General features: G+C 43.9%; 1 protein-coding gene across 1 annotated transcript; it reads left to right on the top strand.

Annotated features, from left to right (window-relative positions):
• Positions 1-529: 529 nt before the first annotated feature.
• LOC113019597 (NLR family CARD domain-containing protein 3-like) lies at positions 530-16,557 on the top strand. The gene is made up of 8 exons (XM_026163370.1): positions 530-636; positions 7,122-7,200; positions 7,363-7,564; positions 7,727-9,548; positions 11,995-12,168; positions 13,498-13,671; positions 15,790-15,836; positions 16,011-16,557. Exons 1-8 carry the CDS (start codon positions 548-550, stop codon positions 16,550-16,552), a joined length of 3,129 nt encoding a protein of 1,042 aa, XP_026019155.1. The 5' UTR covers positions 530-547; the 3' UTR covers positions 16,553-16,557.
• The last annotated feature ends 680 nt before the right edge of the window (positions 16,558-17,237 follow it).

Below are 17,237 nucleotides of genomic sequence, written 5' to 3'. Positions count from 1 at the left end.
CTTAAAATAAATTTTAATAAAACATCCTGTTAAACTGTATCTCTATTTAATAAGGACATGGTCATTAAAAGCACATGATGCTGAATCTGTGCAGAGATTAAAAAAGAAAGGTTTCTCTACTTTAGTCACATTCAGTTCTCTTACACGTTAAGACGGTGGATCCTCTTTGAATCCTGGATCAGCCAAAATGTTTAAACAATCTGTTCACACATGTTGAATTGACTTAATGTTAATCAACAGAAACTTCCAGTCACAGTTAATCGGTGTTTGTCAGCAAATGTACTTTGTGTGTTTGTGTGTGTGCTGACCTACAACTTCATGGCTCCATCTAGTGGGCTGATAGTAGAAGTATATCAGCTGATGGCAGCTTCCTCTGCCTCACACTGCTGTCTGACTGCATTCAGCTGACACTAAGATGAAGCAGGAAAGACGTAGCTGATATCTGGACAGCACACATGATGGAAAGCAGGATTTCAGTTGATGTGCACATGAATGATTTGTGTTTCCTCTGCAGGTGAAGGTAGAAAGTGTGTGTGAGCTGAGCAGCATGGATCAGTGTGGGGACAGAGAGAAGGGAGCCCCTCCCTCTAAAAGCACTCTGTGTGGGGAACATGAGAGCCAGACCAAAGCTCAGAGGTGAGATGACCATCTCTAACTGTCCATGACTCTTCTCCATGTCACAGCTCAGCACTCACATCACTGCTCCATCATTATTCACAGGAACCAGCCTGGACCTGAATCCAATCAATTTAAAACACACCAACTCTCTGCTGCAGAGAAGTGAAGTATTAGGAACTCTCAGCAAATTAACTGCTTGATGTTGTTGGATATAAACTGCAGTGCAAACATGTAATTCTCTCAATGACATTCAAACTATTCAAGTGAAAGAAAAAACTAAGTTTCCTGCACAGAAATTATTTTTATTCATAAAACAGCCCAAGCATCATTTTAGTATTTTTTTCTTTGAACCTTCTTAAAAAAAAATAAAACATTTTTCTCATGATTGATTATACTGTAAACTCAGGCAACATTTTTAAATCTGTTTGTGCCAGAAAACAACAGCACACTGCTGTGTATGGCTTCAATGATAATGGTTTTCTTTCAGGAAATAAAAACACATTGAGGTTTGTTTTCTGAGGAAACCAAATGTGAGCTGTTCCAGTCAATCAATAGTCAATATAAACATTTAAATTGGTCTTCAAGCAAAACAGTGATCCAGATTTTATCTGAAGTGATTCTTCATCATTTCCAGGCATTACGAAGCAAAATCCAGTCCAACAAGGCACTCTCCATTTTACTTCACTCTGAAAATCCACCAAATAAAAATGTAACTCCAATCTGTTAAAATGTTGAAAAGACAGTTTCGTCTTCATCTACATGTCCATTAAATCTGTTCCAATCACAACTCTATTTACCCTGGACATACTCTTTTCCATTTCATTGAGCATACTCCAGAATTTGTCTTTATTTTCTAAATCATATGCACTGACATTATCACCCCTTGGATTTTTAACTTCAAATTCCTCCCTCAAGATTTCCTCATGGCCTTGCTTTTTTTCCCCTTCATTCTCTCCATCATTTAAGCCATCTATATATTTTTACTGGTCATAGTTAATACATTTGAAGTCCTCACTTTCACATCCACCCTCCAGCCTTTCCTTCTCTCTCACTTCCTCCTAACGTGCCTCCCCTTTCTGATATTCCTTTTTCTTCATCTAGCAGTATCACAGTTTTGCGCATCTGTAACCGGAAGGTCGCTCGTTCGATCCATGGGCTCTCTGTCCTGGTCGTTGTGTCCTTGGGCAAGACACTTTACCTACCGCCTACTGGTGTGGGCCAGAGGGGCCGATGGCGCGATATGGCAGCCTTGCTTCTGTCAGTCTGCCCCAGGGTGTCAGCCGTTGTGTGTGGAGGCGTGGAAGAGATGACCCAAACGCTGGACTCATGGTGCAGAAATGAAGTGGTCCGCGGCCGAGACAAAATAGTTCAGGGGGCCGACCGTGCGGACAGCAACGGCGGCGACGTGGACACAGTTCAGGGGGCCGACTTTGCGGACGGCAACGGCGGCGACGTGGACACAGTTCGGGAGGCCAACCGTGCGGGAGGCCAACCGTGCGGAAGGCAACGGCGGCCACTCAGGCGAAGGCGGTCCGGGGGCCGGCCGTGCGGAAGGCAACAGCGGCCACTGAGCGGGTCCGGTGGTTGACCACGCCGGCGACGAGGAGAAGGCGGCCGAGGAGCAGCTGCAGGAGGCGGCACGGGAGGCGGCACGGGAGGCGGCACGGGAGGCGGCGGAGACTGAGGAGCAGCTGTAGGACCAGGCGAAGCAGAGGCCGAGGCTGGACCAGGCGAAGCAGAAGCCGAGGCCGGACCAGGCGAAGCTGAAGCCGAGGCCGAACCAGGCGAAGCTGAGGCTGGACCAGGCGAAGCAGAAGCCGAGGCCGGACCAGGCGAAGCTGAAGCTGGACCAGGCGAAGCAGAAGCCGAGGCCGGACCAGGCGAAGCTGAGGCTGGACCAGGCGAAGCAGAGGCCAAGGCCGGACCAGGCGAAGCTGAGGCTGGACCAGGCGAAGCAGAAGCAGAGGCCAAGGCCGGACCAGGCGAAGCTGAGGCCGGACCAGGCGAAGCCTCTGGCTGGAGACAGGCAGGGCCAGTAGGCGCGGAAGCCTCTGGCTGGAGACAGGCAGGGCCAGTAAGCGCGGAAGCCTCTGGCTGGAGACAGGCAGGGCCAGTAGGCGCGGAAGGCCGCTCCCTGGCTGAGGAGCGGCCGGGCCAGCGGGTGTGGAAACCCCTGGCTGAGGAGTGGCCGGGCCACCGGGTGCGGAAACCCCTGGCTGAGGAGCAGGAGAGCTCACAGCTGGCTCTGGGTGCTGTGGCTGCAGGTCCGGGAACTGAACGGGATGGTGGACAGGCGACTGGGAAACAGGAGGCGACTGGACTACAGGGCACTGGGCGACAGACTGGACTACAGAAGAGTGAACGACAGACTGGACAGACTGGAGGACGGGCGACTGGGGGACAGGAGCAGACTGGACTGACTGGACAGGAGCAGACTGGACTGACTGGACAGGGGACTGAGCTACAGGAGACTGGAGGACAGGAGCAGACTGAGCTACAGGTGAGTGAACTGACGGGGCTGGAAGCTGAACAGCAGGTGAGTGAACTGATTGGACTGAAAGCTGAACAGCAGGTGAGGGAACTGACTGGAGTGAAAGCTGAACAGCAGGTGAGGGAACTGACTGAATTGAAAGCTGAACAGCAGGTGAGGGAACTGACTGGAGTGAAAGCTGAACAGCAGGTGAGGGAACTGACTGGAGTGAAAGCTGAACAGCAGGTGAGGGAACTGACTGGAGTGGAGATGCTAAAGGAGGAACAGAGGTAGGCGAGGCTACTGGCTGAGCTACAGATTGAGCTAGTGACGGAGATAAAATTACGGCTTGGGCTAGTAAGGCTGGTGCCTGAGCAGGGGACACCTCAGCTAGCCTAACCAGGGATAGTGCGAGGGCGTGAAAAGCTGGATCAGGAGGTGGATGAAGAGGTGAAGTAGCAGATGGACCGGTTAGCTCTTCCAAGCCTCTAGGGAGGTCAGGCTGGGTTCTGGCTGCCCTCAGCCTGGGTGCTGGGACGGGCACGGAATGTGGCTGGACACCAGTCACCCCCACCTGAGAAACAGAAGCGGGTGTGGAGGTAGACCGGGTCGCAGCTGCCCTCCTCCTGGGAGCTGGCACTCTGGTATGGGCGTAGACTGGGCCCCCGTGCTGGTGGGAAATGGCTGAATAATGGGTGTGGAAATAGTGACTGGGTGTGTGTTACTGGCAGGCTTATTGGAGATTGTTCGGGTTTTCCTGCCACCACTATTTACAGTCATTGGAAGAGCAGAGCAGAAAAACTCTTCCCAGTCCGCATCCTCGTCTAGGAGGGAGACTCCCCATGAATCAGAGGTGAGTGTACTATGCGTTTTAAGGGAGTAATCAGATGAAGGGTGTGGAAAACAGTCACTGGAGCTCACCATCGGGAGTGGCTGAAAGTAGTCCGTTTTATGGCGGCGTGTGCGCCGCTTTCTCCGGGAAGAGGCAGCAGGCGGGGTACACAGCCGAGCCTCTGGCACGGGAGCCTCCATTGAGCCGAGGTGGTAGGCGGAGCCGCTGTGCCATGGCGAGGTTGAAGGTCCGGTGAGTAAAACGGCTGGCGGGTGAGCGAGGAGCGGAGCAGCGGGAGAGGGAGCGGCCGAAGCGCGGCGTGAAACGTCCACTCTCCGCGGCAAATGCTCCGGTTCAGGTGAGGCAGCAGGTGGAAGAACGCAGTGTCTCCGAGGCCCGCCCAGAGCCAGGCGAGTACCCTCGAAGATGTGCTCTCGCTCCGCGAAGAGCCACTGTTTCTCCTTAAGCTTCTCTGCCCAAATGGAGAGCGCTGCCTCCTGCCGCTCGAACAGATCTGAGTCCGCTGGGTCGAAAACGTGTCTTCGTGGCACGGGTCATGTCATTCTGTCAGCGGTTGTGTGTGGAGGCGTGGAAGAGATGACCCAAACGCTGGACTCACGGTGCAGAAATGAAGAGGATTTATTGGAGGGTGAATGAACAAAGCAGGAACGATGGAGTGGCTGGCTGGCTGGCTGGCTGGCTGAAAGACTGGAAGAATGGCTGACTGACTAACTGAACATACAGACGGAGGGACGACATGAACATCAACATCAATGACACGACAGAGAACTGGTGAAACCGAGGAACTTAAATACACAGGTTGAATGATGACAATGATTGGAAACAGGTGAGTACAGGGCTGAACATAATCGGACTAATGACACGGGAGACAAGCTGAAACGGGAAAAAACAGGAAGTGAGAACATTAATGTGGCGAACTAAACTGAACATGAACAAACTGAAATCACTGGGTCAACGACCCAGGAACCCTGACACAGGGCAGCTGTGGCTTCAACTGTGCTGCCTCCACCAGTGTGTGAATGTGAGAGTGAATGAATACTGGCATTGTAAAGCGCTTTGGGTGCCTTGAAAAGCGCAATATAAATCCAATCCATTATTATTATTATTATTATTATTAGTGGAACTGATCACAGCCACAGAAACAGCAATTTGAAATGACAACATTGCAGACGTGGAAGCAGAGCAACTACGGACCAAAGTTTCAGCCTGTCTCAGCAATGCAAAGCCCCCTGAATCTAACATCACAATGGAGGACAGGAAGGCACTCACATCACTCATTGATGACAACAACATTATCATCCTTCCAGCAGACAAGGGTAGGGACACGGTTTTGCTAAACCATAAACAGTATCATAAGAAAATTTTGTCACTGCTTAGTGACAAACATGAGACCCAGAAAGTGGCTACAGGAAGAGGGTCACAGATTGTCTGAAGCAGTTAGAACAAGACAATGCTATTGACCGGACCTCATACCACAGGCTATACCAAGAGGAATCTACACCAAGTTTCTGGCTTCGATCCTCAACCTCAGCACTCCACAGTCTATTTACACCTACAGGCCAGTGGACACTCTTTTAATGGTGAAGATGTACACATCCTGGACAGTCATTGTGCAAATGTAATGTTTGTATGTTTATAAGATTGGGGATTGGGGAAACCTGCAGTCAGCTGAGACTGAAGAAGTCACCAGGATGAGTGATGAAACGTTTCTCCCATTTAAAACACTGCATCCAGATGACCGAATCAACATTTTGGGACACAGATATTTGCTTCCAAAAAGGGACATTAAACACCTGAAAACTCTTAAAAGAGGAAGATGTCTTAGAAACAAGCAATCTTGTCTGCTTTTCCTTGTGCTTCCCTGAACTGATTTTTCAGTTCACTGCTGCACTGCAATTCAGTTCATTCAGTGGGGACACTCCACATCAGCTGAGAGGAGGTCTGCAAGCAGCTGGGAAGTGTCACCGCATGCCTCCAAGTCAGCAAATCACGTTTCAAACTCCCATTGCAGGATTTCAATAGCAGACAGATGAGTTTTGCATAGTTTCAGTTTTGTGGAGAAGGCTTTCACACTCTCATAGGCCGCTATAATGAGCTGTCCAAAACCTAGCAGCTTTAAGTTCAGAATGTTTAGCTCCTGTGTAATGTTCACAAGGAACGCCATTATCCATTTTGAATCATCCAATTCAAGAACATCCAGTTTAGAACTTCAATGAATATCTAGAATTTAGCTTTTAACTCAAAGAATCTCCTCAACACACCCCTTCCTATGCTAATGCACATCAGTAAAGTGCCATAAAATCCCTCAATTTCCTTCAAAAATGCCCTGAACTGGTGGTGTTGTAAACCTCTGGACCTGATGTAATTTACACGTCAGGATTACAGACATGACTTCAAGCATTTTCTGCACAGTGCTTGTTGATGTTTAATGCAGTGCAGAGCCATTGCTGGATCTGGATCTTTTGCTTTGGTTTGGCCATACATGGAACACAAACGTAGCTCTTCTGTCAACTCTCCATGAGCCAGGAGTATGTGACATCTGCTTTGACGTTTACTCAGGATATGTATTTTGAATCTTTCTTTAGTGACTTAGGAGAAAACAGATCAAACACCCAGTGTAGCAATATTAATTCCCATTCCTCTATGTTGTAGTTTACTGAAAGTATTAGATATCCCACAATACTGATGTTAATGTTGGTTATTGAAAAAGTGTTGGTTTTTTTAATGCTTTAGATTGTGACACTTAAAGTTAGTATAAAATTGATTTCATAAGTTATTGTACAAATGAAAAAAATCAGAAGTTGTCAGATGAGAGGTACTCACAGAGTTTTCATGGACTGGCGCCCAAGTTACCTGTCAGCTGTAACATACTAATCAGCCTGGTTTGGAAGGCTGATGTTAAGGTGCTGGAAGAGAGACTGGCCAGTTACTGAATGTTAAATACATTTTTTCTGTTTTTTTTTACCAACTTCTACTTATTCACATGTTACTGAAGCAGTGATACGCAACACTTTTCGTACTTGAACTCAATACAATTCACTAAGCTGTTGAGTCTCAGTGGATTCAGAAGGACTAGTAAATTTTTACAACTATAGGGAATCATCTTAATCACTATCTTAAAAGGTCACTTTTTGAATTTTTACTCTGTGCTTGAACTAATTCTTCATAGTTCTTCCACAGTGTGGACCAGGAGAGCTCAGAGGTTCTCAGTGATCACTCTGCCCAGCAGCATCAAACACAGCTGGACTCCATATTTATGGTCTGTACATGTACAACAACTACTTTCACATCTATTCTGTTCACAGTCATCTCCATGCTGCTCTTTGTAGACCAGTGGATTGTCAGTGTGCCCAATATGGATCTGATGTTTGGATCCATAATTTCAGTCTGATTGGCTCACTCATAAAGTATTCTGTTCCAGCTGCTGGAGGACAACATCATCACTTTTGTGAAGAACGAGCTGAAGAAGATCCAGAAGGTTTTGAGTCCAGATTACCCAGAATGCGTAGAGAGTCAGCAGAAGGATGATGAACAGAGGAGCGCCAGAGAGGCATTTATAAAGATCACACTGAATTTCCTGAGGAGAATGAAGCAGGAGGAGCTGGCTGACCGTCTGAAGAGCAGTAAGAGGATATATCTAAACTTTAAGTTGCTGGATAAATGGGACATTTTACTGATGTCTCAAGAGATTGACCAACATGTGGTCAAATGGACATACCTTAGAGAAAAGCAACTCAACTCTTCCTTTACACAACGTGAACTGATAATCTGCTTTTTTTTCCCAGAATGTCTTGTTTCAGTTTGTCAACGCGAACTTAAATCTGCACTGAAGAAGAAGTTCCAGTGTGTGTTTGAGGGGAACGCTAAAGCAGGAAGCCCAACCCTTCTGAATCAGATCAATGCAGAGCTCTACATCACAGAGGGAGGGACTGCAGAGGTCAATGATAAACATGAGGTCAGACAGATTGAAACAGCATCCAGGAAACCAGACAGGCCAGAAACAACAATCAGACAAGAAAACATCTTTAAAACACCACCTAAAAGAGATGAACCAATCAGAACAGTGCTGACAAAGGGAGTGGCTGGCATTGGGAAAACAGTCTTAACACAGAAACACACCCTGGACTGGGCTGAAGACAAAGCCAACCAGGACATCCAGTTCATATTTCCATTCACTTTCAGAGAGCTGAATGTGCTGAAAGAGGAAAAGTTCAGCTTGGTGGGACTTGTTCATCACTTCTTTACTGAAACCAAAGAAGCAGGAATCTGCAGCTTTGAAGACTTCCAGGTTGTGTTCATCTTTGATGGTCTGGATGAGTGTCGACTTCCTCTGGACTTCCACAAAACTACAATCCTAACTGACCCTAGAAAGTCCACCTCAGTGTATGCACTGCTGATAAACCTCATCAGGGGGAAACTGCTTCCCTCTGCTCGCCTCTGGATAACCACACGACCTGCAGCAGCCAATCAGATCCCTGCTGACTGTGTTGGCATGGTGACAGAGGTCAGAGGGTTCACTGACCGACAGATGAAGAAGTACTTTAAAAAGAGATTCAGAGGAAAAAAGCTAGCCAGCACCATCACCTCCCACATCAAGACATCACGAAGCCTCCACATCATGTGTCACATCCCAGTCTTCTGCTGGATCACTGCTACAGTTCTGGAGGATGTGCTGGAAACCAGAGAGGAAGGACAGCTGCCAACGACCCTGACTGAGATGTACATCCACTTCCTGGTGGTTCAGGCCAAAATGAAGAAGGTCAAGTGTGATGGAGGAGCTGAGACAGATCCACACTGGAGTCCAGAGAGCAGGGAGATGATTGAGTCTCTGGGAAAACTGGCTTTTGATCAGCTGCAGAAAGGAAACCTGATCTTCTATGAATCAGACCTGACAGAGTGTGGCATCGATATCAGAGCAGCCTCAGTGTACTCAGGAGTGTTCACACAGATCTTTAAAGAGGAGAGAGGACTGTACCAGGACAAGGTGTTCTGCTTCATCCATCTGAGTGTTCAGGAGTTTCTGGCTGCTCTTCATGTCCATCTGACCTTCATCAACTCTGGACTCAATCTGCTGGAAGAACAACAGAAGACCGCTATATGGTCTAAATTTTTTGCAAAAAAGGAGTCAAGAGAAGTGGAATCTGCAGTGACATTTTTCTACCAGAAAGCTGTGGACAAGGCCTTACAGAGTCCAAATGGACACCTGGATTTGCTCCTCCGTTTCCTCCTGGGTCTTTCACTGCAGACCAATCAGACTCTCTTACGAGCCCTGATGACACAGACAGGAAGTAACTCACAGACCAATCAGGAAACAGTCCAGTACATCAAGAAGAAGCTCAGTGAGACTCTGTCTGTAGAGAAAAGCATCAATCTGTTCCACTGTCTGAATGAACTGAATGATCGATCTCTAGTGCAGGAGATCCGACGGTACTTGAGTTCAGGAAGTCTCTCCACAGATGAACTTTCTCCTGCTCTGTGGTCAGCTCTGGTCTTCATCTTACTGTCATCAGAAAAAGATCTGGATGTGTTTGACCTGAAGAAATACTCTGCTTCAGAGGAGGCTCTTCTGAGGCTGCTGCCAGTGGTCAAAGCCTCCCACAAAGCTGTGTAAATATATTTGTGCTTTTATTTTTTTCTATTCTACCTAATGTTGATTCTACTAAAAGCTTCCATGTATAATTTAAAAAACATGAACAGTGTAATTGTGAATGGACTGGTTCTTATATAGTGCTTTTTTCTACTATATCTGAGCACTGAAAGCACTTTATAAAATTTGCCTCTTTCACCCGTTCACACCGTTTTGCACATGCACTGTTTCTAAGCTCCTTTTCTTTAAATGCTTTCAATCTAATATACACATGCTGACTGGAGCAGACAGAGATCGAACTACCAACCTTCCGATAAGTAGGTGACCACCTGAGGCAAAGAAGTGGATGGTGGGCTCTGATACAAGTCTAAGAATGTTAATATAAAAATCATTAATGTAAATGATTGTTAGCACTCAGAACCAAGTATATTTTGCTTTACAACAGTTGAAAATGCCAGTGTTTCTGAAGGATATATGAATGCAACTTTTATCAAAGTAACACTAGTGCATTCCTCTTTCGGCTCTCGATGGAGTCAGTCTCATCTTTCTTCCTCTCCCTTATCTTTCCTGCTTTGCTTCTCATGTCTTTGTCTAGTCATGTCTAGCTCTAAACCTTCATAGAGTCTCTAAGTCTTGTTCTCTAAAACGTAAAGATGAATTATGATTTTGATCAACTTTTCCCTTAATGCAATTGAAACCATCTTCTTGATGAGAAACCTGGGTTCGGAACAATGATAACAGTGTTCTTGCTGATCGGAGCTGGTGGACTGTGAGTATTCAGACTGTGCTCATTTAACACAACACGGATAAGATCTTGGAGAAGCTCACAGCTCTTTAATGGGAAATTGAGAGACCTGGTGACCAGTGATGGACATTAGACCAACTGTAAAATTGGATGCAGTTTGTTCGCACTAACCCAAACAACTACCATCTTCATTTCATGCAGCTACCCAACCGGTGCCAGCTGTGCCTCATGACCTAGGCTGACTGGAATTAAAAATTCTCCTTGAAAACAGGACTGTGTTTGATTCTCTTCCCTTACCCTTCAAGGTCAACTACGCCAGCTGGAAGAGTGTTGACTAGCTTCTCCTCCCAGTCAGACACAGGATACACACATACACAAAAATATCTCATGTATACAGACACAGCGCCATAAAGATGGCTGCAGGAACTGTGGGGCTGTTGTTGGCTGTATGGCCGAAAGGGGTGCTCAAGATGGCGCTGGAGTGCCTGGCAGCCTATCCGGTCTTTAAGAGATGACATACATGAATGCTGCTTCTGGGCCCAAACTACTCTGCATTTATCAAGGCTTTTGCGTTTTTAACATGTTTTAAGGCTTTATATCTTGTTCTATTTAATCTGAACAAGCCTATTAAAACAAGGCAGTGATCACTGTTGGCCTCTATAGGTTTGTATTAGCACTATTCATCGGCAGCACGTTTTAAAGCTCAGTTTTAAAACCCTGCAATGTAACCATAGCCCAGCCCATGCAGCCGTATATTAATGACTAACCTCGTATTGTGGATGGATTATCTCAGTCGTTCTCCTGACTGAAGTGTGGTCCATTTTCAGCTTCCTGCCATGCCATTGCACTTATCACTAACCACTGGGTTAGTGACAAGTGCAATAGCATGGCACTTAACCCTGCTAACTTCTAACTCGGCTAAAATTCTGTTTTCACGGATGCCTGGATGTTAAACCTAATTGTCACAGCTGGTAGAGCAGCCACGGTGATCATTTTATTGAAGATGAAATAATTTAGACAGTTTTTAACTCTCAGGGATGCTGTGTGTTCGCTTGACTTTGGGACCTGAAGGGGAGTTTGGGCCCGGAAATGGCTAATGACGTCAGACTTAAAGACCGGATAACACAATTTCCCTCAGGATGAATAAAGTATTATCAATCAATCATGGACAGGCTTTAGCCCTAAAAAAATGAATACTCCTCCACAACTTTTAGTTTGTCTCCCTGGTTGGAAAAAATATATAATTGATGTTCTGTTGGTGGAGCATTATTTTCTGTTTCTTTCCTGACCCAGTGCACTCCCTTCAACATAATTTAGGTGTCATCACCAATCACCTCTGTATCCATTTTACTAAAATAAGAACATAGGTCTAATTCTTCAGGCCCCTGGGTTTACTAGCCTCAGGTTGAACTTGTCTCTATGGCCAAGAGTTTTATTCTTCAGTCTTCTTCTTTTATTCTTCTTTCTAATACATACACTAATACACTTTTTGTCTGTTGTCAACACTCACGACTCAGTTTGTCTTTTTTTTTCTCTGCTATGACTGCCGTCATTGTAATTAGAGAGGAAAAAAATGGTACACAGGTTCCTGTGCCATTTTTTCCTCTCTTATTTGTTTTCAGCTGGGCAACCAGTTGTCACAAATTGCAGTAGATCACTGCTAATCATTCTTCATTACATGTTATTTAATCTGACCACAAATATCTTTGTTTTTTCTTCAGAATGAGTATCTGCAACCTTTCAGAGAGAAGCTGTAAAGCTCTGTCCTCATTTCTAGGCTCCCAGTCTTCTAGTGTCAGAGAGCTGGACCTAAGTAACAGTGATCTCCATGATTCAGGAGTGAAGCTTCTATCTGCTGGACTGGGAAGTCCACACTGTACACTGGAAACTCTCAGGTCAGGATTCAGACTTTCCACTTATGGTCATATTAATCTTATTGCATAAAAAGCCTAACTTTCACAGAGTTGCCTAATATCTGTGAATTATTTGTCTCTCAATTTCTGTCTGGAAAACCACTCCATATTCACATTTTTTTTCTGTTTTCAGTTTGTTAAAATGACTCATGAACATGACACTGGAGAAAAAATTCTATCTAATGATTTTTCATGTGCTGTTCATTTTAAAAATCTAGAACAATTTTTACTCTATTTTCACTTTCTTTTCATACTGGAAGAAAGAAAATATTAAACAATGCATGTTTTAGGTGCCTACTTGGCATTAATGAAAATGACTCTGCAGTCATTTTCATTAACTCGAGAATCAATTTACTGACTCATGAATCATGATTCACAAGCCCAACTGACTTACTGACTCATCCCTGTTGCTGTTAGCAGCAATGTATCTAGCTTGTAATTAAAATTGTGGAGAAAAACACAACATCCAGTATCTTAACAAAAAAATCTCTGCTCTCAACTGGAAGAAGAAACCCTGAGGAGAAGCTCACATCAAGACAATAGCTCCTCGGTTCACAGTAGCATTGCTCTGCTAACATGCTAACAGCACATTTGAGCTACTCACTCCCTCCCTTGCTGTGCTGAATCACTCAGGACTCACTCACCCCCTCCCTCCTGTGCTGAATCATAGCGTGAGCGAATCACTCAGGACTCACTCACCCCCTCCCTTCCTGTGCTGAATCATAGCGTGAACGAATCACTCACTCACCCCCTCCCTTCTGGCTCACAGCTTCTTCTTCTTCTTGGTTGGCAACCAATGTTAAGGCGCATTACCGCCCCCTGGCTCACAGCTCAGGCGACATTTAGATGAGAAAATATATATTTGACACATTTAAGGAAAATACTAATAAAATAAAAACAAAACAAAATAAATGTTCCCTTTAGAAATTTTTTTTGCTCTATAAAATAGTTGTTTTCTTTTAGAATCACTCATCTTAGCAGTAGGATATACATGAAAAGAGAAATACATGAATCAAATGACTCAAAAAACCCAATCCACTTTAGTCAGTGACTCATTAAAACTCGATTCAGTAAAAAGAATCAAATTTACCATCACTACAATGTGGAGTGATGGTAAAGAGCGGAGGAGAACATTTGAAAAAATACAGGTGGTTTACAGTAGGAAATTTACCAGATTTTAAAATGATGCAATTCATACATTCATCTGGCATTGACTGTCTACTAAATTAATTGAAAAAAGTAACATAAATGAATAAAAACAAGCTTTGCGGGAAGTTTTCACTGATGGATTACTGTTTTGTGTTTCTGCAGTCTGTCAGGCTGTCTGATCACAGAGAAAGGCTGTATTTCTCTGGCCTCAGCTCTGAGCTCCAACCCCTCCCATCTGAGAGAGCTGGACCTGAGCTACAATTATCCAGGAGGCTTAGGATTGAAGCTGCTGTTGGCTGGACTGAAGGATCCAAGTTGGAGACTGGACACTCTCAGGTATGGAGAGAATTTTTGTTTGTTTGTTTGTTTTGTTGTACTGAAGTCTGAAGAAAGAAGTTTCATTACTGGAAATTTAACAATTTATTCACGATTGTCTGGGAGACAGCCATCAGCCATATCGTCTTGCAAACCTTCATCTTGCTTGCTCTATACCTTACAGACACAAACTACACCCTTTTAGGCTCCTACCTCAAAGCACACTGTACGCTTTCAATCCTACATTCTGCATAATAATATTCAATATTTAGTATTTACTGTTATATTCCCATAGATTATCATGATGATGTTGTTTATTATGTTGCTCTCTTTTTTTTTTTTTGCTTGTTTTCTCTTTTTCTTTTTCAACAGGTGATCCAGGAGATTGATATATGTATTTTTTGTCTGTTGGTTTTTGTTTTTTGCCCTTTATCACCGTTCCTCTTCCCCGCTGTTTTTCTTTCCCTACCTCTTTCTTTCTCCCTTTTCTTTCCCCCAGTCATATCTGTCCCGTGTGTAGTAAGTTAAAATAAAATAAAGAATAAAAACAAAGGTGAATCAAATAGACCAATACGGCAAGGCCGGGATGGTCCATTTGTTAAAGTAAATCCGTTGGGCATCTTTCTTTGACTTTAAACAATAATTCTGATGGCAAAAGAATCAAATGGGACAAGCAAAAAAAAAGAAAGAAAGAAAGAAAGAATAATAAAAATTATTACAATAATGGTCATGCCAAAGTATCTAAATAAGAATTAATTCTAAACTTTGACATAGCCACTCAAAAACATCAATCTTGGGGGATTTTGTTATTCTGAGGTGGATTAATAATCACTTTACTGACAGTAAGGAGAACATTTCAAGTGGAGAACAGTCAAAGGATGTCAACTAGGGCTGCCACAAACGATTATTTTGATAGTCGACTAGTCACAGATTATTTTTGCGATTAGTCGACTAATCAGATCATCATCCATTGGACGTAAAACGTACAGCTTATTGCACCAGCAGCATCTGCTCTTATATAACTATCATTAGCTTACAGCTTTAAGTGTTTAAGGTGTGTGCTAACTAAAAATAAAGACAAGATGATAGTTTATTAAATTTTAATGAAATTTGCAGATTGTTTCGGTGAAGTTTAATAAACTCCTTGCTATCTAAACTATAACAGGACACTGCAGTATATTCTCGAGCATCTCACACTTCTGATAATCAGCTGTCTGCTTAATGTTTATTCAGCTGTGTAAAAACTTTTTGGCTGAGAAACTTTAATCTCAGCCAAACCGATTTACTCAGGAACAAATAAAATACTTAAAAAAAAAAAAGCCAAACAGTAACATTTTGAAGTTATCTAAGTGACTTGTGTACGTTTAACCTGAGTAGCGAAAGACGACAGTGGGTTTGAAAACGATCTGCCGGGAGTCCGGTGTTCTCACGGCTCTAGTGAGCCTTGAACCCGGCTAGCTATCGAGCTAGTGGGTAACAGACATCTCCAAAAAGCGCTTTTGAAACTATGTGTCCTGATAAACTGAGCAGATATTTGAGGTTTACACAGCTACATTCTCGCCTGAAAATATGTTAATCGTTTATTTTGTGACCCAGAAAGAATAATAAGAGTAATATTAAAACTAACTAGCTGCCGCCATTGTTGGAAACTGAGCTGGGCCGCGCTATGAATTCTGGGACACAGCTTCTTCTTCTTCGGGGTCTAATGGCTGCTGGCATCCTTGTACATGCAGTGCTGCCATCTTCTGTTTCAGTCCGTTATTACAGTCTTAAATCCTACTACTTATTCCTGCGTCCTTTGTGATCTTACAAAGCTTCAAACGACGCGTCGACTATTAAATCAGTCGTCGACGATTTTGATAGTCGACGTAATCGTGACTAGTCGACTAATCGTGGCAGCCCTAATGTCAACTCAGATTTCATTGCTCCAACAACCACTCCACCAACTGCTTCAAAGGACTGACAGATCCAGGATCAGTCCAAATCATCAGCAGTTTGATCCACGTATGGATTGAAGTGTATTTCTGAAAATGTTGGACTGTTCCTTTATCATTGTCTAACATTATATGTATGAGAGCCATGTAATGTCCATGTGTGCATGCTAAGGCTGTGCTGGTCTGACCCCCCTCCTCCTTTCAGGGTGGAGCCTGCTGGAGTCCAATGGTTGACACCAGGTCTGAGGAAGTGTAAGTGTGTTTTTACTGTGATTCATGAAAAAAAAGCAGCACACATTCAACCATCTTCAAACTGTCACATCACTCATTCACATGTCTCATGTCAGGAGTCATCATCAAAGTGTCGATCAATGAACAGATGATGGATCAATAACTGCAGCTGGATTGTGTTTGTTCTCTCATCAGATTCCTGTCAACTCACAATTGACACAAACACAGTACACACAAACCTCCAACTGTCTGACAACAACAGGAAGGTGGCACGTGTGATCGAGGTTCAGTCATATCCTTATCATCCAGACAGATTTGATTATGAACCTCAACTACTGTGTAGAAATGGTCTGACTGGTCGCTGTTACTGGGAGGTCGAGTGGAGAGGAGAGGTCCAAATATCAGTGAGTTACAGAAGAATCAGAAGGAAAGGAAACAGTGATGACTGTGTGTTTGGATACAATGAGAAGTCCTGGAGTCTGTACTGCACTGATGATGGTCCTCATTCTGTGTGGCACAATAACAGAAACACGCCTATTTCCTTCATCTCCTCCTCCTCCTCCTCCTCTGTCTCTAACAGAGTAGCAGTGTATGTGGACTGTCCTGCTGGCACTCTGTCCTTCTACAGAGTCTCACCTGACACTCTGATCCACCTCCACACCTTCAACACCACATTCACTCTAAAACTTTATCCTGGGTTTTTTATCTGGTCTCGTTCGTCAGTGTCCCTGTGCTGATTTGAGTGTAAAGAGTGTCCTCCTGTTAGAGAAACACTGACTGTTGAACAGATACTTCAGTCTGTACATGTCTGTCTCTTTCAGTCAGAAATACATTTTCAGATTCATGGATTCAATCAGTTGATGTTTGAAACTGTTCTAAATTATTCCTTGTAAAGCTCTTCCTCTTCAGTCCTTTAAAGATGGAAGCTCCCATTATTACAGGATCCACATGTTGTTTTTCTGTCTTGTTCCACTCAAAGCTTCACAGTGAATATCAGTATGCTGTGTTTCTCTGAAGCTCAGTTCACAACCAGCTCCTCTGCATTTTCAACAAGTCTAAGCTCATTAAAATGAATCCAAATGTTTGATTTCTCTTTCTCAATGGGATGTTTCTGCACATGCTCTTACTGTTTCACTCATTGTTGGAAGCTCATCCTTTGAAAATGTTTCAGCCATATAAGCTGAAAATATTGGCTCAATAGTTTTGAATCCAGTTCTAAGCAGAATCTGATTGTATTGAGATATCATAATGCATGTGACTATATACATAGCAAAGGCTGCATTAAACATTTTAAACTTGCATTGTGTTTTCAGAGACATTTTGAATAAGAATATGGTGTAGTATGGTGGTAACCGTTTCTAATTTTCTTAGAAATAACTAAATACATATTGTGTATCACTTCAGCTTCTATAAAAATTAAAC

Source organism: Astatotilapia calliptera, chromosome 3 (assembly GCF_900246225.1).
Source record: "Astatotilapia calliptera chromosome 3, fAstCal1.2, whole genome shotgun sequence".
Taxonomy (NCBI): Eukaryota; Metazoa; Chordata; class Actinopteri; order Cichliformes; family Cichlidae; genus Astatotilapia; species Astatotilapia calliptera.
Note: the sequence above shows the minus strand (reverse complement) of the source record. Positions and strands in the feature narration are given on the sequence as shown.